Source organism: Anopheles coluzzii, chromosome 2 (assembly GCF_943734685.1).
Source record: "Anopheles coluzzii chromosome 2, AcolN3, whole genome shotgun sequence".
NCBI classification, from domain to species: domain Eukaryota; kingdom Metazoa; phylum Arthropoda; class Insecta; order Diptera; family Culicidae; genus Anopheles; species Anopheles coluzzii.
Window position 1 is genome coordinate 93,439,452 of NC_064670.1, and position 24,545 is coordinate 93,463,996.

Genomic DNA, 24,545 nt, shown 5'->3' on the forward strand with positions numbered 1-24,545 from the left:
TGCTTGAGTTTTGGTAATATGATTTTATTAGAATATAGAGTAGCTGTTTTGTCTGTATTGTAAGGATGGGTGGTTGTACACTATACTTTTTGCGGGGAAGGAAAACAGTAGCCCTCTACGTTACGTTGGCGTAAGCGTTACGCGTAACGCTTGTAAGCCTCAAACCCAAGAAGCATTTTCGGTTTGCACGTTTGTTATTGTTGTCGAGATTAAAGAGGTTTCCTTGTTTTGTTAACGTTTTTCAATGATTTTTAGATTGTTCCCAAAAATGTTTGAAGTCTTTTCACAACTTTGACCACTTTCCTCATATTCTTGAACCATTCCTACGATTTTTTGGCATCGTTACATGATTTTTGAAACCAATCATTCATTTTATTTTTGGAAAACAATCAATACAGTTAGAAACGAATCTAAACATTTTAAGAAAATGGTAAAAATATCGTGAGTCTAATTTAAAACAAAAGTAAATCAACAAAAAAACCCAAGAAAGCATCCAAAACTTCATGGGAATCCTTGTACTGGATATTATGAGTAATTACACAAATAATTATTGGTCACAATGATGTACAGGTCAACCCGTAGTTGTTTAAAAGCGACACTTAATCGTTAATCACCAACTTATCTGAGGTCATCAAACCCAATTTTCAAAGTTTTGGTCTTTCACTAGCCCTCAACATGACCATATAATAAAAAGTACTGGACAGAACAGGCTTTAATCTCATTAAATCCTGTTTGTATTTTTGGTTCTATTATTTCTCTTAAAAGTGCAACCAAAAGGCAGCTTGGGAATTTCATTTCGCACGTAACGCTTCTCGAATGTAACGTAAAGGGCAGCTCTTTACTTTTGCCCTTGTTTGAAGCAATAAAAACGCAGCAAAAGTACTGCTTCTCGATACGGGATTGAGGGTTAAACGGTATTGAGCTTGCCGGAGCTCCCCTTTTTAAGGGGTCCCTTTTTATCTTCTTTTTTGTTTCTCGCTCTACTTTAGCTAAGTACTTTGTGCTAAGTATATACACACACATACACATACATATACACGTTTTCTCATAATGACTAATAATACACACTCGGATAAGAGTAAAGGGCTGTACTCTGCGGCCCTTTTGCGGGGCTCTGCCACAAATGCACCTGTTCGATGGGTCAAACACTACACTATTTAATGCTTCGATTGGGTATTGGGTGCTTCGCTAGATTCGATTCCAATCTGTACACCTTGTGGGTTGGAATGTTGTGCTGTGCGTGTGTGAATGGGGTGAGAGATCCAGATGTTGTCACTGTCGAAACTGTCCGGCGCATTTACGACGAGCCAACGCTAGCACTGTGCGTCAGTAGCATCACGTCCTCCGGCAGCGGGTGCCGCTTGTACTGACGCTCGGTGACGAGAAACACGACCAGCCCACCGTACACGATGTACAGCATGCCGATCGTGTTGATCAGTACGGCTTGCGGTGGCAGTGCGGAATAGTCTTTGCTGTGTGTGTGTGGGGAAGGATGAGTAATTAGCAATTAGTGCCGTTGTCTTAGGACACTGGGATAAGCAGAACACTTACACAGAGAAGATGGCTTTCTCCAGCAGCCCCAGCAGTGCGGCCGCGATCGCCATCACGAATCCAGCCACGCCGAAAAACACGTGCACCGGCATGTAGGAGGCGCGCAGCTGCTCACGTACCCCCGGGAAAAGGTAGGCCGCAAATCCAAACACATACTGAAAAAGGATATTTTGAAGTAAAATTCAGTTAATATTGTCTTGTTTTCTTGCGGGTTTTTAGGTGCACTCTACCTGCAGCGAAAACAGTATCACGGCAGACAGTCCAACCCACGAGTGCAGCGTGTACATGTTCGGGATCGGGTTCGGTTTGGCCAGGTTGTGCGAATCGAAGACGGCGACCAGTGCGACCACGGTAAAGATGAAGGCCGCCCCGTGGATGGTGGCGTGCGTAATCTTGAGCGGCTTCTTGCGTGCGTACCGGAATCCACGGTAGATTAGGATCGCTACCAAAAAAAAGGAACCATGAAACCGATTAGGAGCTCCACCGATACCATGAGACGATGACAGCAGTCTTACAGTTGCCGTAGAGGAATATCATGCCGACGGACATGAGCAGCGGATGCCAGTTGAACTGAACTGAGGGACGGGCGGACCAGCCGAGCCCGTTCAGATGGATGCCGATCCAGCAGCTCACCAGGATGATGATCGTAATGCCGACCAGCTGCGTCACGAGGTACAGGATGCGGAAGTTGTTCAGCGCGGACGGTGGCGGTGGGCTGTTATCCATGCTGTGGCCGTTGCGTTTTGGTTGTTTGTTAACGTTTCACGGTGCACGAAGTGCTATAATTAGAAGGGAAGCATAGGTGTGTGCATCATTAATAGGCAGGCTTATTTAGTCATAATTTTCGATCGTGATACATCAATTTAAATTAATTATAAGCAATGGTTCGTTCTTGAATGAATCATCGTAGCCGAAGCCCATGTTACACGAGCATGGGTGGAACAGTAAACATGCATTAGTTGAGTTTTATCATTTGTTTTTTGTTCATTAATTTAATTAAATATCAATTTGATCTCCTTGAACGCATTTTAACCACTCAAAACAAAAAAACAGCCACACTAAGCCTCAAACAAACGGAAAAGAAATCAGAAACCCCCGCCAATGACCAACACATGATACGTGGAAGCGGCTCGAAAGCGGTAAACGATGCACATTTGTTCCAATTTTGCTTACGATTGCAGTTTGTTTGCAGCAAAGCTGCAATAAAACACTAAGTGGCTCGGCCCACAATATTCACTGTCCATGGTTGACGGTTATGAGCTTGAGATCGGCATTTAATTACACGAGGTTTAATTACACACACAGCCTTGCGCTAACATCAAACAGGGGAAAGAGTAAGCCGAACAAATTGGTGAGATCAGGTGTTATGATGTCAAATGAATCATTTTGATTAACCCAAGTCATTTGGAGGTAATTAGAGACGGACATCACAAGTGATAAGATGTATCTACTAGTAACTAGTTCATTCTGGCCGGTTACAGGGCGATGCAATATAATTTCGCAATATAATATACTTAAAGACAACTTAATAGTCCGTTGTCTCTCGAATCCAAGGAACAGATAAAAAATCTAATTAAAAATCAGTCCAGTAAAGAAATACAGTAAATAATACACTTAGCCGGTCTCGTGGTACAGTTGTTAACTAGTACGACTTAACAACATTCCTGTCATGGGTATGGGTTCAAGCTCCAAATGCACCGTGCCGCCATTCGTAGGACTGACTATCCAATAGTTACTGAAAGCCAACAAGTGGGACCGATAACGGTTGTTGAGCCAAAGAAAAAGAAGAAGAAGGAAATACTACCAAATTCATGTTAATCCTGGAGCTTTAAAATAATTTCCGCCGGTCCTCAAATTGATCCCAATGCTAAACTGATCTTCTAATTGGTCCTGAAACTACACCGATCCTGGCACCGATCCCGATCCAATAACGGTACTAGAACTGGTTTCACACACACACACAGGTTTTAGATTTGGTCCTAAAACTACACCAGCCTTGGAACCGATCCGGAATTCATTACAGAATTTGCACTGATCTAGAATCAATACCGGCTCTGAAACTGATCCTGATCCTATAATAGTTCTGGAATAGATCTTGGACACATTCCGGATTTAAAGCTGATATTGAACCATTACAGATTCCCCATACAGATGATAGAACAGTTCCCCAAGCTGTATTATTTCTGGAGCCATTACATAGATCATTTCGGTCCTGAAACTGATCCCACATCCATATAGATCTTAGAATTAGCCCTGAACCTGCACAGGCAGTCCTGAAACTGCTCCCATAGAATCCATACAAGTCTTAGATCTTGATCCTATAAAGGGCCTGGAACTGATTCCGATTCCATAACGCTTGTGGAAGTGATCCTGATCCCATTCCAGTTCTGTGACTGTTTCTTAACCCAAAATAGCCCTAGAACAGGAACTTATGCTGAACCCATACAAGTCCTGGAACATATCCTGGCCCCATACAGGCCTAAGAACTAATTCTTTAAGATCGTTATCTTTACAAGAACTTGTACCGTTACTGGAGCTTATACTGAATGTATACCAGTCTTGAAACTGATCCCCAACTCATATCGATCTTAGAACTGATACTGAACTTATTCTAATTCAAGATCTGTTCCTAGACCTGCCTCAGTCAAGGAACGAATCACAAACCTGTTGCAATCCAAGAATCGATACAGTACCTGCTTCGTTCCAGTAACGGACTCTACTTCTGGTGAACGAACCAATCCCCGCAGCAGATATGTATTGGGGAATTCTAATCTACAATCGAAGTAAAGCAAGCCCTTTCTATATCTTGTAGTGTGCCTATCACGGAGCTAATAGTGGCTGTGATAAACATCTTTGGCCAGTTCGTTACACTCAGACAGCTCAGTTTACAACACTATAAAACAGCTGTACAAACAGCTGTGTTCCAATTCCTATCTATCATTTCCGCAATCCGTTCACCATCGATCGAGGCTCTACCGACGCTAAAGCGAACGGTTGAGACTTCTAGAACCACTTTTATTGTCCCCGTCGCAATGGGAGTACATTGTTGATTCGATCGATCGCACTCGTAGGGCTCGGCAATCAATTGATTGATTTAAACTCTTGTGGTAGGGCCCGTAGGGCCGGCAGCAAAACTGCCTCAGCAAAGCAGATGATTCATTTGTGAAAGTGACCTTGTGTGACCACGGCAAAACCATCCTTGCACTTGACCCACCCAAGCGTAGAATTACTCTGAAGGGTAAACTTCCGGCTTTGGAGCAAACTTGACGATGACACACGTTTGATAAGCAGTTCTAGGGTCGCCCTCCCCCCCCCCCCCGCCCCACCCCTCTTTTTCGAGTGAATGGGCACGATTTGTTGACCAAAAAGTCTTAGATAGGTAGGAAGTGTGGGTAGGTGTGAGCCGGTTACGTCAACCGTGTCGTCATCCACCCATGGTCAGGGCGTTGAAAATTTCATCTAGCGTTTCAAGGCGGTTTCTAAAATCCACCAATGTCACAGTCCGAGAAAATCCATCATCCATCATTCACCTAATTCAGTTTTGCGAGTCCATCATCCACCAAAGCATAAAAGATGGCAAAGAGACAAATTAAATCACTTTCACATTTACAGCGTGAAAGGACACACACACACATGCCTCAATGCGCCTATGGGTTGGGTTGGATGCTCGGATTCTTCTTTGATGTTTTTCCATGGCTACTATGACTCTAATGAAAGATCACATTACTGCACGCAGAAATGGACCGTTTTGCACCGTCTGCAAGGTGGATCGTTTTGATTGAATGGTGCCGATTAATTAATGATGTAATTTATTTAACTACTATTTTTTAATGCAATTAAAGATACAGTTTCCCTATTTACTTTTCTTCGACTAAATAGACTAAATAGCAAAAAAAAAAAACCATGCGTTGCCTTCTTGCTGGCGTCGTTATCGAGTTTGCTTGTGCTGGTCAAACCCAACTTTCTGGCTTTCTCCGTACTGCAATCCCACAATTATTTCACACCATCGAGCGAAATCGACAAATAAAATAATTAACTGTAGGAGGCATTCAAACCGTTCACAAAAACGCTGCCTGCAAGGTGGTTGGGAAGGAAAAATTCAAACATTTACTTTGCCATTGCCGGTACACAGGAAAAGTTCCTCATTAACTGAGAATTTGCTTTCATATTCTTTCGCATTTGTGTTTTGCTTCGGTTTATTTATTTTTACTGCCTATTTAAACATCAAAATTCCGCTCATTTCACACCCTTGCAAGCTGCCTTCCACCTAACCGAGAGCGTACCGTTTGCTGTTGCTTTGTACGGTGTTTAGTTAGTCGCGTAATTTATTCCAACTAACACAATTTCCCTGGCCACAAAGGTCTAAAAATAATCTGCACGATTTGCTCCGTGTAAAATATTAAAAGCATGTCTTTTTATTGATTTTTCTCCATTTTCATTCAACCGTATGCCTGCTCCCCCGCCCCCGGTTGTGGTCAGCTTGCTTGCGTGCTCTGAGAGTATGTCCCGGTGGACCGTTGCCGCTAATCACGAAAGCCCCACATCAGACATAGCTCATAGCTAGCTCACTCAGCACACACGTCATAAGTGAAAGATAAAGAACACTTTTGGTTCATTTTTTTTGTTCGTTGCTTCTACACCATCCACCCCACGAACAATCCAACTAACCACCCACTATATGGTGCAGATTCTTTCACGTTCGCACGTGCCCGGGAGACATTCTGCCGGCTCTCACTTGACATTTGCTCGTGCGCCTTCTTTTATCTTGCTGCTGATAATTCTATCAACCCTCGCCTGATTTGCGGTGAATGGGAAGGGAAGGGAAGGGAAGGCTAGCTGAAATGGTGGCAGACGATCCTGAAACCTACTGCTATCGTGGTGTAGAAATGGATTGAGTAATTGCTGGAAGGTGTAAGGCATTACAACGCCACATTGGTAATATAATTCACGTGTAATAAACCGCGCAGCTGAATGATAAGTGTCTGTAAATGATAAGATTTGCCATTTTTTTATCAGGACAAGTAACCGTAAAGGTCGTTTTGAAGATTGAAGATTTCCCATTTGTTGAGATTGTGTCTCTTCTTTGCATTGTTTGCACAAGCTTTAGAATTAGAGGTTAAATAGCATAATGTAACGTTTTTCAATAAGAACACATTACATTTCTTTAAAAACTCAATTTTGTGTTTCCTAACTATTAAGTGTAAAGTGATACAAAGCCATTTTAATAAAATCGAGGTCATCGATTTCGTGTAGATTTGATCGCTGAACCTCTAGATTATAATCCTAGCACCTTGTCACTGGTCTACGCAGACGCCGTGTACCGAGCCGTGCAAAATACGAATAAAAAAGCTTCTCGAACCTCAGATGAACTTCTTTTCTTACGTGTACTCGCCCAGACATATTTTAGAGGAATGTTTGAATGCTTTTATTAAGCATTTTAAAAATAACAACTATAATGTTATAGTTTAAGATAAATTATTCTGCTAAACTTGATAGAACAAAACTTATTTAGTCAAAAAACCAAACTTCTCATAAATCAAAAATATGAGTAAAATCAATTAGTATTCTGCCCATTCATTCCCACAACTGGTCAATCACGCTAAACCGTATAAAATTCCCATCCATACTAAGTGCTCCCTTTGCTAACCAGCACTTAGCGCACACACAAGCGTACACACTCTCCGCACACAAACAAACGTCCCCTCCATTCCACACTCCCCTTTTCGTCCACCTTCTAAGCTTCTAGCAAACAACCGTGCAAATCGTGACATTCATCCACGGCCCCACAGGGACCACAACACGTACCAGCACCCGAACCGGCTCCAACGGTTTTGCGATAAAACGCAAAACATGCCACTCCGTTTTCTCACAGCTGCCCATGAGGTGGTTGTGGTGTGTAGTTTTGCTCATTAACAACAACGGTGACCCGTGTGCGTTCTTTTTTGTTTTGCGTATGAAAAATCAACTACAATCATTTCGTACGCGAGTGTGATACACACAATCACCGCACTTCTCTTGGGGGGTTGGGGTTAAAGTCAACCCACGCCACACACACACACACACAACACGCCCTTTCCTTGACCTAACGTTCGTTCGTTTTTGCTAACCTTCTGCAGCAAGTAAGTGGTAACTCGCAAGCGTGACCATTCACAGAGCCCTTTAGGGGAAAAAAAGTGTGGGGCAATGGTTGGGAGGCCTTGTTCCATATGTCCCGCTAGGAAAAACGCAAGGTGAAAGCATCTTTTATACACTAAAAACCGCTCTTGCATGCAGACGTAATTGTAAGCGGGGAAGGTTAATTTTGCTTAATAAACCGCTAATGCACAACGTGATTAGAAAATGGAAATGTGAAGAAAAGGCAATCGTTTTCCTGTTAAAGTGTTTTTCTGTGTAATTATTGAAGAATATCATGATAACCATGACACACACACACGGAACCAACAACAGTTCATAAAGCGCAACAACTTGTTGAGAGATTGTCGGGAGATGTTGCGGATAAAAATATACAAACAAACACATACGGTAAAGGAAAGGAAACACTGGAAATTGATTGTTCAAAACTTTTTCCCCGTTCGCAAACTCGGTCATCTGTTGCGTTAACTTGTCACGCACACTGTGGGGAGTTGGTTTTTTTCGTTCCTCCGGAATGCTCCCCATTTTCCCCAAGAGATGGAAAATTCATTACCACGCAGACACGTTCGCTCAATTATGCTATCATGGTGATGGAAAAGTGGAAAATTCTTAACCAAGAAGCAGGTTCAATGGGACCGTGAACTCATCGAGCATAAATGCGAAAAATGCGCACACACAGCACAACAACACTATCGTATGTCTTTCTTCGCTGCTACCATCTGGTACCCATACACATCGAGTTTCGCCACCAGGCCCGACACACCGACCGAAACAACAACAGTTGGAACAGCTGTAAAAACGGGGCATCATAAAATGCCCTCTTTGAAGTACGGAACTATCTCTATCTTTACCTCTTTCTTGCTTCCTGCCGTGTTTTTTGCGCCCCAAATTAATGCACACACACCAACACGCACGCACGCACGCAGTCACGCTTTTCACGCGCTTTAGATATTCGCGGCACTCGCCCAAGCGCAAATACAGCAAACTCCGTACGCCGCCGTACGCAATACAGCCACGGAACGCGAAACGCAACAGACTGACAGGAGAGCGCCGTACGCGTACCGCGGCTAGCGCGAAGCTGCACAAAACATCTGCGAATCGGGGGGGTTGATTTATTCCGCACAGGGTACGGGGTGAAAAACCCACCCCTAAAGAAGCGATGGAGAGTCGCGCGCGAGCGGGAGAGCGAGAGAGAGAGCATGAGTTCAGCAAGGAGGGGTTGATAATGCGGTACCCCAGCAGCTACGCAGCAAAGCTTTTATCAAATGATCATTCTCACGGGAGAGAGCCGAAGAGAGCGAGTGAAGGAGAGAGAGATTTTTCACGGAGAACACTTGATGGGAAAAGTGTGGCGTTTTTATAGTTACTACAGTGCGTTACAAACAAATGTTTACTGTACTAGTGTTGGTCTGTTCTGTTTGCGTTTACTCCTCTTCTACTGTTTTTTTTTCATTTCTTTACTTTTTTCTTCTAGTTTTTCTGCACTTTTTATTAAGAAAACTTTATTTTAATTTAATGTTTTGTTCATATTCTTTATTTCCGTTTTATTCTATTCTTGATTTACACTTTTTTCATTTTATTGTGATGTGTTGTTATTGTTCTATTATTGTCTGTTAAAATAAACCACTTAAATGAATTAAATGAAATTAAACAACATTTTTCATCATATTAAATTATACAATCTTATTTAAATCCCCAACAAAAGAATACTTTTCTACAATTCGTCTAATATTGTATCTACCTATCTTTGCTATCTATAGACTCAAGCCATCCGGTCAACAGGTTGCGTCGTATAGAGATAGGAGATTGCAATTTGCTATCACTGAGAAATTATTCATTTCCTTTGATCGCACTTATCTTTCCTGTTTCGTGCGGCGACTGTTGTCGGTCCGGAAATGGGTTGTCGTGCATGTTACAAGGATGATAGATGGGGGTTTTGGAGGGTACAATGAACGATAATCGGAATTGTTACAATACTAGATTTCTTAGTAGTACAAAATAGATATTTCTTGGTATTTTTTTTTACAATGATAATTTCTTTCGAAATTCACCGATTAAATATTGTTGGGGCGTAGCCCATCCTTTTCAACCAGTTGTTGTTGTCTGATTCGTTTATATACTTACAGCATCTCCAGCAACTGTCTTATCAACATCAACAAGATAAAGTAGCATCGTTTTTTATCGTAACCGTACCGTATAGCATCAACTCTGAAGCTCCTGGCTCTATTTACGTTACAGTTTATTTATTTCTTGCCGGTCTAGTTGCATCCCTTTACGATGTTTTGCGTTATAATCTCGTGCCACAATATTTAAACGCACTCTGCTCTGTACCATATTGCGATGGTTCTTTTTTGTGGCAATTATACAATCCGCATCTACAATGTACAAAGCGGGTACCCGGGGATCAAAAGATAACCAAAACACCAAGACTATCTGAAAACAAAAAAGTTCAGTAACTTTTTTTTAGTATCAAATATATTTTTTAAACACAAAAAACAAGTCTGGTCCTAAATTAACGAATTTGCGTATGATTCACGCAAACGCGCACAAGACGTGCAACCACGCGAAATGACCCATGAGACAGAGACACTTCGAATTTCTCAAGCATATGAAAAAACGGTTTGCAGATGAACGACACTCGTAAATAGTCGTATTTTTTGACAAATTCAGCACACTTTCCGTTTTTTTTGTTTTTTTTTTATGCAGAAAGCACAAAAAATATATGTAGCAGTTGAATTCCAAGAAGGGAAATCTACATCTTATGACATGTACGAGCACGAGTAAGGCGATCGAGGAAATATTATCGATACATTGATATTAATTCCGGTTATGAGTAGCGAAGCATGAAACCAAGATTAAAACCATTAATAATACAAATTCGATTACTATCAGTTAAAGAGCATTTAAAATCTCAACCTTTGACTGTTTTTTTTTAAATGTTCATAACGAATCCCAAAGGACTTTCTAATGTGGTGTCGATGTCTTCGACATCACCATTTCCGACATCCTGACCGAAGCATTTTGCCAAACAATTTCGAGCCGCTTCAGAAAATATGTTATTTGTCCCTGTGTTTTACTTAAACTGAACTGGAAAAGCTATGAAATTGATAGATAAATATGTTGTGCAAGTATTTTAGTAATTTTTTTCATAAAAAAACGATGAAAAAACTATTTAAATTTCAGATCCAGCACAACCATTCCCTCGATGACAAAAAAAAAAACTTCGGCCAGCCTCAGCCAGATGCGCTAATGAAAATCGAAATTACACTAGCGAGTACGGACAATGTACCCTGACCTTTACTCTTTGTAACAGAAATTTTACAATAAACAGTTTTTGCATTAGGACAATAATAGTTACCATGTGAGATTCCTAGAAATATTCCAAAGAGATAAATTAATATATTAATCGCAACTTAAAACTCTCAGGAACTTGTGTTACCACCAAAGGTCTGCGCCAGAGGGACGGGCTTGCCTGTCTCCTATTGAACTTGGCTCTAGAGAGGGCCATCCACAACTCGAAGGTGGAGACTACGGGAACAATCTTCTATAAGTCATCCCAGATCCTGGCATACGCTGATGATATAGACATCATTGATCTGCGGTTCTCCTATGTCGCAGAAGCCTACCAAGAGATCGAGCAGGCGGCAGAGAGCCTCGGATTGCAGATAAACGAGGCAAAAACCAAACTGATGGTGGCAACATCAGCGGACCTACCAATAAATAATCCGAATCTGCGTAGGCGTGATGTAGAGATAGGTGAACGCACTTTTGAAGTCGTCCCAGAATTCACCTATCTCGGGTCAAAGGTGAACAACGACAATAGCATGGTAGTTGAGTTGTGCGCAAGGTTGCCGGCTGCCAACTGGTCATTCTACAGCCTGAAAAATCAGTTCACCTCAAAGAACCTGTCGCGACGGACGAAGCTGGGACCATTAAGCACTTATATAGTACCGGTACTAACATACACCTCTGAGACATGGACACTCTACAAATCTGACGAAACCCTCTTGGCCGCGCTCGAGAGGAAGATGCTCAGAAGGATCATTGGCCCCGTGTGTATGGAAGGACAATGGAGAAGCCGTTATAACGACGAGCTATACGAGATGTACGAGGACATCACTGTCGTGCAGCGTATCAAGCTCGCCAGGCTCTGGTGGGCTGGCATTGTTGTACGCATGGAAACGGACGACCCACCCCGTAAAGTCTTTTTAGGCCGTCCACATGGACAGATAAGGCGTGGTAGGCCTTAATTAAGGTGGCAAGATGGCGTGGAGGCATCTGCCTTTAAGGCCGGGATAACGGTTTGGTAGATGAAGGCGTGAGACCGTGAGCGGTTTCGGACACTACTGACTCCAGGCCAGGACCAAAATGCGGTTGTAGTGCCGGACAAGTAAGTAAGTAAGTAATCGCAACTTACCAGACTGTATTCGAAGAGTTTCACATGTTGTAGTTTCGCTGTCGTCATAATCCTATCAACTCCAACCGACGGTAACAGGGCTTCACTGCATACATTGTGCTACTGCATTCTACATTCTTTCATGATTTCATATGCACCACACGATTCTTACTTTTTAAGCGCATTTGTTTAATTTATTACCGGTCATTTTGTGGGCTAGAGGTGGAGGATGAGGTGAAAATAAAATGAAAACAAATCGGCAAATTAAAAAAAAAGAAATACAGTTGTTTGATGCAAAGTTCAAAACAACAACGCAGTGCGTAAATCATAATGGAGGGAACACTATGTACAAATCAATTCATTGCAAAGGAGCTGAGATGACGATCTCCTTACGCTACACTACACTCATTAACATCGTTCCGTATGCCCTCGGTTAAGCCTACCAGCTTACGGTCTTGGTTTGTTTAACAACAGGGAAACAGGATAGACACGCTGCAGTTGATTCATCAACGCTTCATCACGATCGCGAGTGGTGATTCGGTAAATAGTACGATCGTAATTACGAGACAACATTATGTCATTTTATTATCATTCCATGTACCGCACAATTCAGCGCCACCCGCCAAGTCCTCACCCTCTTCGAGGTTTTTGAGGAAGGATTTTGTTTTGAAGGACTTCTTGCCCTAATGAAAGGTCTGTCTGTGTGTGTACGTAGCTTTCTTTATGAGTGCTTTGCAATTACTTACGAACGAAAAATAATTATAATTAAAAAGAAAACAATGCAATACAATACAATACATCATCAGCATCATCCTTCATCACCGTCGTCGTACATTACAATATTCTATTTTAATACTATGGGCTCCAATCATCATGCCTTATGCTTATGCCGTGCCGCGATCATCACTCTTTCGCTTGCCCGCCACGCGCAGTAGTCACCACCGATTTCCGTTATTAAAATCAAAAGGATGCACAGAAAGGATGCTTAAAACGCTACTACCATGAGAAAGACGAGCCGTACGAGTTGAACGGAGTTTTTTTGTTTTTTGTTTTGCTGAGTTTGTCTCGTGTCTGTTGCACCGCTCAGGCTCATTTGAGTGTGTGGAAGAAGATGGGCAAGTACAGTACGCGGCGGATTCTATCTGTTCATCCTTTCCATTTTGATTTCGATTTCCCTTTCGATTATTCCATTAGAGGCTGCCCCGTGTGTTTCATCGACACTCTTTCGCTTTCTCCGCCACATACAGATCAATTTTTCTTTTCCTTTTTTCCTCGAGTCGTCCTTCTCCTAAAGCAAACCATTTTACTTTAATAACTTAACAGAAGGAGAAGAAAGATCTAAAAAGCATAAATTTCTTCCTCCGAAACAGTTCCTCAAACAAATGCTCATTCTCCGTACGCCATCATTACCTTTCTCTAACGTTCGCCTTTTGCTGTGGACGGTCCGCGAGCCCCGGGACAAGTCAGGGGGAGGAAAATAAATCGCAAAAAGAAAGATGCGTGTTCTCACCTCCTCTTGCTTCTTTAAATACAAGTACGCCCTATCCTTACCGCGATCACCGCCAGCGAATCTCATCTTAAACACGAAGGAGAGAGAGAAAAAACACATCTATTTAGATTATACTTAAAACGAACAAAACGGCTTTAACGGCTAGTACTTGGTACGTGAGGAAGAACGAATAAACGCTAAACGAAAGAAAAACGAAAACAAGCAGCTACAAATTTAGTACAAGAAAAAAAAACACGCTAACTTAGTAGGAAAACAGTACAGTAGGGTGTGTGTGTAGGGAGAGGGAATTATTATAGTTCAGCCATCTATAGAGTTCTGCATCGACACTCTCAAACATTACAGGGGGTTTTCAGGATTTCTCATAGCTGTGGGACATTTTATTGACTCTTTCTGCCGTGAAGTGAACTTAATGTAATGGGAATTGGACTCTATAGCACACTTGTAGGACAAATCCAATAGGAATTTTCAAGCAACATGCCCAAAAGTCCAATTTTCATCATTTGTAGTTCACTTCCTATCAGAAAGAGTCAAGGAAGTGTCCCACAGCTATAAGAACCCCTGGAAAACCCTGTAATTTGGGTTCTCGTTTTACGTGTTACTTGTGGATAGTAAAAGGGGCAGAGGGGATGATATTTTATAGGCAACTCTCCAAAGAGCGCTAAACTCTCATCATTTCAGGCGCATCACACTTTCGTTACGATTTTGTGGTTAGCTACGATCGATTTTTCTGATCCCTTTCGTTCAATTACTATGACGTCCTCTCCCTGCATAATAGAGTATGTGTGTGTGTGTGTGTGTGTCTATCCTCCTCCTTTCCACGGCAAGCATGTTTGATACGATTTGGTTGCACTTGTGTGTTATTATCAGAAACCAACTACGAGCGCGTGTGCCTCGTTCGCGCCGCGCACGATCCAGCGCCACAGTGAACCTTAAAAATGCGCGAAAACAACACAATTTCTTCACACACCCCATACACGAACCGTTTTAGTAGTACCACCCAGTTGAATGCGACACTAAAGTGTGAGTCTGCTAGAGTGGGGGGGCTGTAAAGGGGTGGGGTACATACGATAACCCGAAAAGGCCTGAAATCATCTTCCCACCGCTCACATTCTATATCCTAGTGAACCGTTTTTTTTCCTATTCGCTCTTTAATGTCTCGAAGCGCTGGAGCGTTAATAGCAGCATCTGTGGTTTTTTTTGGGCATTAGATCCGCGCTACCGGATCTCGTTTTGCTTATTTCACAGCTCACTTTTTCGTCGGCGTTCCGCGCTGGGTAAGGCTTTCGAACCGTCTGAAGGTGTAGTTGATAAACACCCAATCCTTGAGCACTTCCCCTTCCGGTTGTGGATGGGCGGCTGTAAAATGGAAAAGGGAGAGGAAACAGTTAGAGTAATTCGAATGATCGCATACGGGAAAAAAGGGAAATGCCACTTACGTATCTCTAGTGCTACGTCGGGGAATTCGTCAAAGTTCGATGTATCGTCGATCGAGCGCACCTCCACCGGGATGGCCGCCGGACGCTCTCGTATGTGCTCCCAGTCGACGCCGCGGAAGAATTGCACTAGCTTCAGATCCTCAATTCCACGCTGTGAGCCGAGTCTGTAACCGAACGAGACCGTTTTTTGTTAAATAACATACAATGAACGACCTCTAGAGCAACCAATCTCCCCTTACCGTCGTTCAGCTTCGCAGCAAAATTTCACTATCGTATCCCGGGCCTCCTCCGAGATGGGCGTTTCCGGCGGGAAGATGAGCGTCTCCCGCCAGTTCATCACCTTCCGGTACGTGTCCTGCGGGTTGTCCGAGCAGAACGGCGGATAGCCCATCAGCATCTCGTACATGATCACGCCGAGCGACCACCAGTCGCACGCCGGCCCGTACCCCGTCTGCAGGAACACCTCCGGCGCGATGTAGTCCGGCGTGCCGACCGTACTGTACGCCAGCGCTCGCCGGTTGCGCTTCCAGCTTTCCGCCCGCCGCTTCGAGTCCATCGGGCTGGCGCAGGTGCCGATAAAGTCGGACGGTTTGGCCTGCGACAGGTCGCGATAGAAGTCGGTGCGGTGCGATTTCTTCAGCCCCGTGCACAGCCCAAAGTCGGACAGCTTCAGGTGGCCGCGCGCATCCAGCAGCAGATTGTCCGGCTTGATGTCGCGGTGGATGAAGCCGAGCCGGTGGATCGAATCGATCGCGAGCGCCGTCTCGACGATGTAGAACTGTGTGCACTCCTCCGACAGTGTGTCCTTCTTCATGAGCAGCGTCATCATGTCGCCGCCGGGCAGGAACTCCATGATAAGATACAAATTTACCGAATCCTGCGCAAAACCCGAGCAAGGGGAAATTGTTAGCCAAAAATAAAGGTAGGAAAAACGTAAGAAACCCACCTGAAAGCTGTAGTACATCTTCACCACCCACTGGTGGTCGGCCTCGACCAGCACGTCCCGCTCGGCCCGCACGTGCGCCACCTGCTCCTTTTCCAGCATGTCCGCCTTGCGCAGCACCTTCATCGCGTACACGTGCCCGGTGTCCTTCTTCTGCACCAGCCGCACCTCGCCGAATGCACCGCGCCCGATCACCTTGAGCGCCTCGAAGTCCTCCACCCCGAGCCGGGAGCGCTTGAGGCGCAGGAATTCCGTCTCCTTCTGGGCGTGCTGCATGCGCTTCTCCTGCCGCTGCGACTCGGACAGCGTCTCGTCCTTCAGCGACGCTTCCAGCTTCGCCTGGCGCTGTTTCCGCTCGCCGTGCTGTGTGATCAGATTGCTGTAGTAGTTCTCCAGCGTGACCTTCGCTTTGGTCGCCTTATCGAGCGTGTGATCGCTGAAGCGAACCGTATTATCAGTCGCCGTCATGATGCCCGCTGCCGCCGCCGCCGCCGCCAGCTGCGTGCTGCTGATGCCCTCCGTTTTTCCTGCTTCGAGCTGGGCTTTCCCTCGGAAGTAGACCGCCGCCGCCGCCACCACCACCACCACCCCGTGCGGTGGTACTGCGTGCCCGTGAGCGTTGGTTCAATTTAAAAGCTTCAACGTGCCCCTTTCGTCGCCGTTGCCACACCGTCGCGTTGAGAGTAAGAGGCCTGCGTAAAGCGAAATGAAAACAAAAACAAACATGCATTAAACATCGGCGGGCGCGCATGAGAACGATGAGTGTTTGGGGTGTTCTGATTAGAGTGGGTCATTGATTTTGCGTCTCGCGGGTGCCGTTGACGTTCTACATTCGCCTGGCTACTACCGTCACACCATCATTTACTCGATCGATCGTGTCTCTCGCCTGTACTTTGTGATCCACACCAGAACAGACCGGAAAGAAAAGCCAACCACACCAAAGGGACACGACGACAATTACAATGCGGTGAAACGAGCGGAATGTGAGTGGAATAAAAAGTGAAATGCAAACGCGTTATGGAGAGCGAGAGAAAAAAAAAACAGCAAATGAATGCAAATCCATAACGGTTTGAATGTGGTTTGTTTGCCTGTCGCGAATGTGTTTTTGCACTTCTACATCGCGCCACCTTTTCGCGCGCCGTGATGGGCTCTCCCTCGGGGTTGTCAGCTTGGTCAGCACGTTGTACGGGAAAAGGGGGGCACTGACACCAACCACACAGCCGCACCAGACATCAGCACGCGAATTCATATGCAACGAACGACCTCCACGATTAAAGCTGTGTTGCAGGGATCATACAAAACATGCACACACACACCTTATGCTTGCCAGATGGGGATAGGGAAACCCGTTTCAGCAACGTGTGGGAATGGGCGAGACAGACACAAAGAACGCTCCACAATGGGGTGGCTTGCTGACTTTTCGATAACAACCCGCGGGGGCATGGATTGGAGTGTGATTTTATTGATGCAGCCGAACCCGCTTCGGTACCCCTTCTTCTCCTAATCCCATGGCACGTGTTTCCCCCGCTGGAAATGGAAGTGTCAAACGTAGGGGAGATTCTTGATTTACGAAGAAAAAGCACTCGACAAGCGAATGGAAAGAAAAGCTCCACCGCTCTCGGTGCACAGTTGCACTGCGCCTCCTTCCCCCTCTTGTCTCTTTTCGCTCGGTCGCGTACGTACGTATGTATGTTGCACTTTATTAAACAGCCTATTCCATCCATCAGTGTGTGGGGCAGGAAAGGTGTGTAGTGAAAGGGTCAACTGGACCGAATGGGAAGAAAGAAAGGCACGCGCGCACTACAAATGCATTGAACACAACTGAGGAAGGATGGATGGAGGGGAGCAATGGGGAGGTTCTTAGTACATGGGGTGACACACCAACATCACCGAGAGCCCTTCATGCACACCACACTCTGGCGGAGGTGTATTTTTATGTAACGGAGTAAAGGAAAACTGACAGAACCATCATCATCATCGTCATCGTCCATCATGTCGTGCTGCTCTTGTGTACGGCCTACTAGAGGTTGGCATTTCCATTCGCTCACAATGTTCATGTGTACCAAAGGTAAGGTGATAGCGTTTTCCTCCCTTTTCTCTTCACACCTTCCTTTCCTTTTTCCATCTTTAATTATAAATATCTGCCCGAAGAAAAAGATAAAAAACGATATCACTCCACACTGGACAGGGGAGGAAAAACTTGGAGGGGAGGGGGAGTCAGAGCAAACATACGCACAAGTCGGCCACCCGTTCGTGATGATGCAAAATAAATAGAAACGCTACGCAAACAACATATATCACATCATCGCGCAATAAACGACATCAGGTACGCACACACACATGCCACTAGTTAACACGGAAGCACCTTTCACATGACGGGGGCAAATGCGGAGCAGCGCCAGCTTTTCTTCTACTATTATTATTATGCAAGAACTTTTCCGCAGTGTTCGGCGTGGAAAACTGCACTTGAGCAAGTCGAAAAAAACCTGTCGATTCAGGCTCCACCACTGATTCTGCCGTGATTTTCAACCCCTTTTCCCCTTTTTTCACGGGAACAGACAGCCCAACCGCCACCCCCTGAGAACGCAATAGTGCACCACCACCACCACGAACAGCAACAACAACAACGACACCACACACCACCACTATACGCACCACTTTCGGGACGACCGTCGGGGTGTACACCTTTTCTTGCCACCTTTCCCGTTTCACTGACGATGGTGACGATGACGATAATTGTTGGTCCGCGGACCACACGGACCAAGTGTGTGTGTGTGTGTGTGCGTCTTGTAAAGGGCGAAACCGAGGAAGGGCGGAAGGGGGTCCAGGGCAGCACAACAAACGCACGCACGGCACCACGAACGCACACACACACGTACACGCACACACGCACTGCTGACCTAACGGGATTTACACTGACTGCTGCGACCCGAGCCGCGTACAATTTGCTTCCAGTTCTGAGACGGGAAGAGAAAATCTCGTATTTACGGTACCACTGTTGTGCTGAAATTTCTTTGTAAATTAAACCACCGTCTGGCACGGTCGAGCCCACCCGGGGAGGCAAGGTGGTAGTGGACTACCGTGACGTCACAGGTGCCTTTGAGTCGTTTGCGAAAACAGGCCCACTAGCTGCACTTTGTTTGAAGATACAACATCACGTATGGGATGGACTATGAAGCCGTAGTTGTCATCCTCTGATCAAGGTGAATATGTTGCTTAATTTGAAAAAGATGAAATATTTAGATTAATTTATAATCTAAAAGCTAACTGATAATACTAAAAAAAGAAGTTCGATGAAAATATTTGCACTTATTTGCTAAAAATTTACGTAATCGTAAAGAGTTTCAACTTGATTCCATCATGTCTGCATCCACCTTGACCGTCGATTGGTTGACGTTTGCTGATGCCAGTCCCGCAAAGAAATTAAAAACGTAAACAAACACCACGGAGGGCGATCTTCGCTCCTCGTTTTCCTTAAATTTAACATCAAACACACAGCCAGCACAATGGAAAACATACTGGAACCAAGCAGCTCGGACGACAACATGCCGTCGGATAACAAGAAGGATCTGCAATCGCTGCTCTCCTCGGAGGACGACTTCTTCGATCCGCCCCCATCATCGAGCCGCCGGGATTCGTCTGGCAATGAAGATAAACCGGACTTACGGACCGACTTCGAGGACATCATCATGCCGGAAATGGGACACGATAATAGCATACTGATGGTGAAGGACCAGAAAGACCGCGAGCGTGACAAGCGCAAGGAAACCAAGAGCAAGCGCGAGCTGGAGGAGGAGGAGCGCGAAAAGATGCAGTAAGTGGAATGGAATGGTGTCGCCTAATGAAAATCCCTTCCCAACGGTTTCTCCTTTTTTTCTAGGGTGCTTGTTTCTAATTTCACCGAAGAGCAGCTGGATCGGTACGAAATGTATCGCCGGGCGGCATTTCCCAAGGCAGCCGTCAAGCGTCTGATGCAAACCATCACCGGTTGTTCCGTCTCGCAGAATGTGGTCATTGCCATGTCCGGCATAGCGAAAGTGTTTGTCGGAGAGGTCGTAGAGGAGGCACTGGACGTGATGGAAAAAGCTGGCGAGACGGGGGCCATTCAGCCGAAGTATTTACGGGAAGCGGTTCGACGGCTGCGAAACAAAGGGCACATCCCGACTGGCCGAGGGCACAAACAGTTTTTCAAACTCAATTAGTGCTGTAGAGAAATATATTATCCCTTTTTTATGCTATCCTTGGACTAAACAAAAAAATAAAACATTTGAAATTGTTTGGATGACAAAACTTTACCATGCGACTGTTTGTAGCATATATGTTTTATAAATATCTTATTTTTGTCTGGCTACATCTCCGTCCGTCATCTATACACCTTGTCCAGCAAGCTGTCACAAATCTTCAACAAAAAAGTCCAAACCGCATCATTTCGGATGCGGTAAACATTTTGCGGGCAAAATCGTGTAAAATAAAGCATATTTCGCCACCAAAAGTGCGTAAACTACGCATACATCTTTCCTGTGTGTGATTGTGCCGTGAGTTGTTGCGAAAATGGTAAGTTTCCTGCGCAAAAACCGTATGTAAACACAAGCCTACGGCCGGACCATCGCGACGCAGGTTATGGCGTCGGCGGCACACGATTGCGCCCCATAAACATGCACCGTTCATGCCTTTTTGCAATGAGTTTATCCTCCAACTTTCCCTTTCCTTACAGACGATCGGCAAAAATAACAAAATGATCCAGCTCCTGAACTACAGGGTGCGGATCGTTTTGCAGGACTCGCGTACCTTCATCGGCACGTTCAAAGCGTTCGACAAACACATGAACCTCATCCTGGGGGACTGCGAGGAGTTCCGGAAAATTAAGCCGAAAAACACGAAGCTGCCGGAGCGGGAGGAAAAGCGCGTGCTCGGGTTTGTGCTGCTGCGCGGTGGCAACATCGTATCGCTCACAATCGAAGGGCCGCCACCGCCGGAAGAGGGCCTGCCGCGGGTACCGATACCGGGCGGTGCCGGTGGTCCGGGTATGGGTCGGGTGACGGGTCGCGGTATGCCGGCCAACATTGCCGGCGTTCCGGCCGGTCTGCAGGGACCGGTGCGCGGTGTCGGAGGACCATCGCAGCAGCATATGGCCCCGGTGGGCAGGGGACAGCAGGTGTCCGCTCCGCCCCAGATGCGTCCGATGATTCCCGGCGGACCACCGCCCGCCATGATGCCTGGCGTCAATCCGATGGCGGGTATGGCGCGAGGTGCCCCGCCGCCAATGCGAGGCCCACCGCCGGGTATGATGCGAGGTGGTCCACCGCCCAGACCTTACTAGCACCGCGCTAGAATGTGTTCACTGCGCCCGGCCGCACATAAAGTAGATTTTTATCATTTCTTTCCACCTCCATACTCTTTGTTTTGCTCTTGGAATAGCAAACCGAAACAGCCACACAAAATACACTTCTCGCACCACAGTCATGTGGGCGTACCATATGTAAACGTTTGAAATAGCGAATAAAGTAAACTGAACTTTTCAGAATTTTCATCCAATGTAAAGTCGATGGCGTAGTTTATTGTCGTTCAAAAGTGTGTACAAGCCTCAAACGCGACATAAGAAAGTCTGGCGGAATTCTGGCATCTTGCTCATGACGTGAACGAACTCAAACTCGCCAATGTTACCATTGTTTTGCAGATCTATCTCTTTAAGTAGCTAGAAAGTAAAACAAATACCGATAACATATTGGTAATGTCGAAAAGATATGAAATGTTAACCCTCTACTTACCAAATCAGCGATATTCATCTTTTCCTCCTGCTCCAACCGATCCTGCTGCGTGATCCGATCGCAAAGCTCCAGGATGTCTTCCTTTGTGATCAGATTGTCATCATCAAAGTCTGTAAAAATCCCCAAAAAACACTATTAAGCGAAAAAATGGATAACAATCACACATCAATCCGAACCTACCGTATATTTGAAATGCCCAGGACGCCTTCACCGCGAGTGGACACTTTTCCGACAGCACGCTAAACAGATCGAGCATGTCTTCGAAGGAAAACCTGTCATCATTTTCCGACGAAAACACGTGCAGCAAACGATCGCGGAAGGGATTATGCTAAAAATGAAGCACCATATGCAACATTGTCCACTTCTGTGCGTTCATTTCCCATTCTTACCTTTAACTGAGGGAACAAATTCACCACCTCCTGCTCGGGGAACCGTTTGGTGAGTGAAAAGTTGCGTCCATCGTCGAGCAGCAGGAACTTTTGCAGGATAAAAATGATCTCGGACTTGGTAAGATACGTTAGCTCCGCGTACTCCGACAGCTGCTCGTTCGTGATGATGCTCGCCTTCGAACCCATGCCAATCGGTTGATCGATACACCAAACCAGACCAGAGTGTCAAATTTTCAACTAACTTTCGCTGGCGATAAAATCAATTAGAATCAATCAAAGCGCGCACCCCACGCAAGGGGCACAAAGGAAAAATAAGACACCAAATCTAAGTCCAATGCCAATGTGCATAGGAATCGATTCTCGTTAACGATCTAATATTCAGACACATTCCATCGATGAAGAAAGCTCAGAACACACGTTTTGCTTCCGTTTTGTACAATGTGTTGTATTTTTCGCACTTTAAAATTAACACAAACGCACGTTCTCTTTTCTTGTGACGCGCGGCACGATCAATACGGCTTCGCGCGGTGACTAACGTGCAGCTTTTGCTTCAGACTTTTGCTCGCCCCATTGACGCCCGTCTGTTCCGACCCATCCGTTCGGCACTTCCAGAGCGTAATCAAACCACATTCACCCGTTGCAATCAGATACTGGTCCTATTGGTGTGTTTTGGGAGGGAGAAATAAACAGGGGCTCGTTAATGGGTGGGAAATAAAAAGAAACGATGTAAAAAGATAAGGCGCGCGCGTCGGTCGATGATAACGACAAGATAGATGTGTGCAGGATGGGACCGGTAAACTACTTCCCCTTTCCGCGTGCAAGGGGTGTCATACTACTACTATCACACAGGCGTGCTTGTAGGTACTTAAGAAAAGGAAGTGTAAGGTATACAAAAGGCGCGCGCTTAAGCTAACAAACTCTTGCGGTATGAGATTGGTAATGCAGTAAGAAATACCTTTTCGTTGTACACACTGGCGCGTACTATCTGCTTGTTGCCGCCGAACGATCGATCAGGAAGCAAGGTTTTGTTGTCGTACCTTAGCGTGCGTAAGCAATCCTTACTGGAAGTAGCAAATTAAAGAAAAACGCTAGCAAAATATCCGTAAAAGTGTACCCTTAAACTCGTTGGCACACTTACCCTCGGTTAAAATTGGACCCCGCCAGCACGAAAAAGCTCCCATTGCCGTAGTTGTGCGTACCGACCACATTGCAATCGATCGCCGACGTGCGGCGCAACGATTTCGTTATCTGCGCACGATCAAACAGCGCCACACTGTCCTGGCTTTCCACGTCGTACAGATGCAGATCGTTGGTGGTCGTTACGCACGACACCAGATCGCGCCCGGTCGGGTCCGCGTGCCAGTTAATCGAATCGACGGCCGTTTCCACGTTGAAGCAGTACTGCATTGCGTCGTCCTCGGTCAGCTTCGATATGTCAAACACGTTGATCAGCCCGTCCACGCTGGCGCTGGCGAACAGGTCCGGATTGGTGGGATGAAACCGCACGTGCGTTATGTCGTCGCTGTGGCACTCCCAGTAGCAGCCGAGATAGTTTCGCTCGCGCACGTCGAAAAACAGGAGAAAACTGTCCCCCGTCTTCTGTACCTCGCTGGACGCGCACAGCACCCGATCGTTCTGGTTGATGTCACACGAGGTCATGGTCTTTTTGGCGCCTTCGGAGGTATCTGCCGTAAAGAGAGGTCTTACACAAATTTAGACAAAAATCACAACATTCAACCGATCGGCGGACGGATTTGGAAAGCTCACCTTCATACCTAAACACCTTATCACTGGTCCGTACATCGTATAGGAAGACACTGCCATCTTGGGTGCAGCACAGCAGGCTGTTCGGATCGCCGTTAAAGAACCGCACGCCACGGATGCCACTTTCGTACCGTCCGAGCGTTCTGCTTTCCACCGCAAGTTGCCCGCCCTCGCGCACTTGAAACAGCTGCAGCTCGCAGCGCGACAGGCCGACGGCAATTTTGTCGTAATCGCACGATTGGGCGATGTGCAGTCCACAGGTGCGCTTTAACGAGGCGGCCGTTTCCGATGCGGGCGATATTTGCTGCTGAAACAGTTGAACCAACTCCTGATCTTCGCACGAATTCGCATCCGGAACGGGCGACTCTTCGTCCGAACTTTGAAAATCAGCTAACGGGGGAAAAATGGAACTTTCTGAAAATGGCTATCCAGTAAACGTACTGCAGCTTTACAAACCATCAAACATGCTTTTAATTACAGCAAAACACGAGTAGCAAAAGGATCGGTATCGGTGCACTGCTTCCGCGGCTTCGTAAACATCAACAACAAACACGTGCCCCCGGCCGGGCACCAGTTTGACAGCTGCCAACAAGCGATCAAAGGGGGCTTTATTTTGTTTGGCGCGCTTTCCCACTTCCACTGACACTTGTTTGAAG

The 24,545-nt window shown here is 45.7% G+C and overlaps 6 protein-coding genes across 7 annotated transcripts; 2 read left to right on the plus strand and 4 right to left on the minus strand.

Annotated features, from left to right (window-relative positions):
• Positions 1-3: 3 nt before the first annotated feature.
• Positions 4-8,755, minus strand: LOC120950160 (plasma membrane ascorbate-dependent reductase CYBRD1). The gene is made up of 5 exons (XM_040367971.2): positions 8,535-8,755; positions 2,067-2,330; positions 1,782-1,993; positions 1,552-1,706; positions 4-1,472 (listed from the first exon to the last, which is right to left on the minus strand). Exons 2-5 carry the CDS (start codon positions 2,275-2,277, stop codon positions 1,298-1,300), a joined length of 753 nt encoding a protein of 250 aa, XP_040223905.1. The 5' UTR covers positions 2,278-2,330; positions 8,535-8,755; the 3' UTR covers positions 4-1,297.
• A 3,883-nt stretch (positions 8,756-12,638) lies between these two features.
• LOC120948480 (serine/threonine-protein kinase tricornered) lies at positions 12,639-19,024 on the minus strand. 2 transcript variants are annotated; one of them, XM_040364856.2, is made up of 5 exons: positions 18,624-19,024; positions 15,972-16,660; positions 15,265-15,902; positions 15,026-15,189; positions 12,639-14,945 (listed from the first exon to the last, which is right to left on the minus strand). In XM_040364856.2, exons 2-5 carry the CDS (start codon positions 16,434-16,436, stop codon positions 14,836-14,838), a joined length of 1,377 nt encoding a protein of 458 aa, XP_040220790.1. In that variant the 5' UTR covers positions 16,437-16,660; positions 18,624-19,024; the 3' UTR covers positions 12,639-14,835. The 2 variants fall into 2 exon arrangements, with proteins under 2 accessions (XP_040220790.1, XP_040220791.1); XM_040364857.2 differs by lacking the exon at positions 18,624-19,024 and adding an exon at positions 18,334-18,598.
• A 343-nt stretch (positions 19,025-19,367) lies between these two features.
• Positions 19,368-20,206, plus strand: LOC120961038 (transcription initiation factor TFIID subunit 11). Its single transcript, XM_040384609.2, has 2 exons — positions 19,368-19,782; positions 19,849-20,206. Exons 1-2 carry the CDS (start codon positions 19,475-19,477, stop codon positions 20,168-20,170), a joined length of 630 nt encoding a protein of 209 aa, XP_040240543.2. The 5' UTR covers positions 19,368-19,474; the 3' UTR covers positions 20,171-20,206.
• Positions 20,207-20,365: 159 nt separating this feature from the next.
• LOC120961373 (small nuclear ribonucleoprotein-associated protein B) lies at positions 20,366-21,509 on the plus strand. The gene is made up of 2 exons (XM_040385084.2): positions 20,366-20,522; positions 20,683-21,509. The coding sequence occupies exons 1-2, from the start codon at positions 20,520-20,522 to the stop codon at positions 21,286-21,288; spliced, it is 609 nt and encodes a 202-aa protein (XP_040241018.2). The 5' UTR covers positions 20,366-20,519; the 3' UTR covers positions 21,289-21,509.
• Positions 21,484-22,628, minus strand: LOC120961039 (calcium and integrin-binding protein 1-like). The gene is made up of 4 exons (XM_040384611.2): positions 22,126-22,628; positions 21,917-22,064; positions 21,737-21,846; positions 21,484-21,663 (listed from the first exon to the last, which is right to left on the minus strand). The coding sequence occupies exons 1-4, from the start codon at positions 22,309-22,311 to the stop codon at positions 21,553-21,555; spliced, it is 555 nt and encodes a 184-aa protein (XP_040240545.2). The 5' UTR covers positions 22,312-22,628; the 3' UTR covers positions 21,484-21,552.
• LOC120961037 (WD repeat-containing protein 89) lies at positions 22,565-24,461 on the minus strand. The gene is made up of 5 exons (XM_040384608.2): positions 24,346-24,461; positions 23,893-24,279; positions 23,264-23,810; positions 23,081-23,186; positions 22,565-22,781 (listed from the first exon to the last, which is right to left on the minus strand). The coding sequence occupies exons 1-5, from the start codon at positions 24,353-24,355 to the stop codon at positions 22,635-22,637; spliced, it is 1,197 nt and encodes a 398-aa protein (XP_040240542.2). The 5' UTR covers positions 24,356-24,461; the 3' UTR covers positions 22,565-22,634.
• Between the last annotated feature and the right edge of the window lie 84 nt (positions 24,462-24,545).

What these genes read in the sequence shown, in the direction of transcription:
- LOC120961038 (XM_040384609.2), top strand. Translation starts at nt 19,475, where the DNA reads ATGGAAAACATACTGGAACCAAGCAGCTCGGACGACAACATGCCGTCG. An exon ending in GAGGAGCGCGAAAAGATGCA is followed by an intron (nt 19,783 to 19,848) that starts GTAAGTGGAATG and finishes CTTTTTTTCTAG; the next exon opens with GGTGCTTGTTTCTAATTTCA.
- LOC120950160 (XM_040367971.2), bottom strand. Translation starts at nt 2,277, where the DNA reads ATGGATAACAGCCCACCGCCACCGTCCGCGCTGAACAACTTCCGCATC. An exon ending in TGATACTGTTTTCGCTGCAG is followed by an intron (nt 1,707 to 1,781) that starts GTAGAGTGCACC and finishes ATCCTTTTTCAG; the next exon opens with TATGTGTTTGGATTTGCGGC. An exon ending in GAGAAAGCCATCTTCTCTGT is followed by an intron (nt 1,473 to 1,551) that starts GTAAGTGTTCTG and finishes ACACACACACAG; the next exon opens with CAAAGACTATTCCGCACTGC.
- LOC120961039 (XM_040384611.2), bottom strand. Translation starts at nt 22,311, where the DNA reads ATGGGTTCGAAGGCGAGCATCATCACGAACGAGCAGCTGTCGGAGTAC. An exon ending in CTGGGCATTTCAAATATACG is followed by an intron (nt 21,847 to 21,916) that starts GTAGGTTCGGAT and finishes GGATTTTTACAG; the next exon opens with ACTTTGATGATGACAATCTG. An exon ending in AGATGAATATCGCTGATTTG is followed by an intron (nt 21,664 to 21,736) that starts GTAAGTAGAGGG and finishes TTTACTTTCTAG; the next exon opens with CTACTTAAAGAGATAGATCT.
- LOC120948480 (XM_040364856.2), bottom strand. Translation starts at nt 16,436, where the DNA reads ATGACGGCGACTGATAATACGGTTCGCTTCAGCGATCACACGCTCGAT. An exon ending in AGATGTACTACAGCTTTCAG is followed by an intron (nt 15,903 to 15,971) that starts GTGGGTTTCTTA and finishes GGTTTTGCGCAG; the next exon opens with GATTCGGTAAATTTGTATCT. An exon ending in TGCTGCGAAGCTGAACGACG is followed by an intron (nt 15,190 to 15,264) that starts GTAAGGGGAGAT and finishes GTTCGGTTACAG; the next exon opens with ACTCGGCTCACAGCGTGGAA.
- LOC120961037 (XM_040384608.2), bottom strand. An exon ending in TAAGGTGTTTAGGTATGAAG is followed by an intron (nt 23,811 to 23,892) that starts GTGAGCTTTCCA and finishes TCTTTACGGCAG; the next exon opens with ATACCTCCGAAGGCGCCAAA. An exon ending in CCAGTGTGTACAACGAAAAG is followed by an intron (nt 22,782 to 23,080) that starts GTATTTCTTACT and finishes ACACACCAATAG; the next exon opens with GACCAGTATCTGATTGCAAC.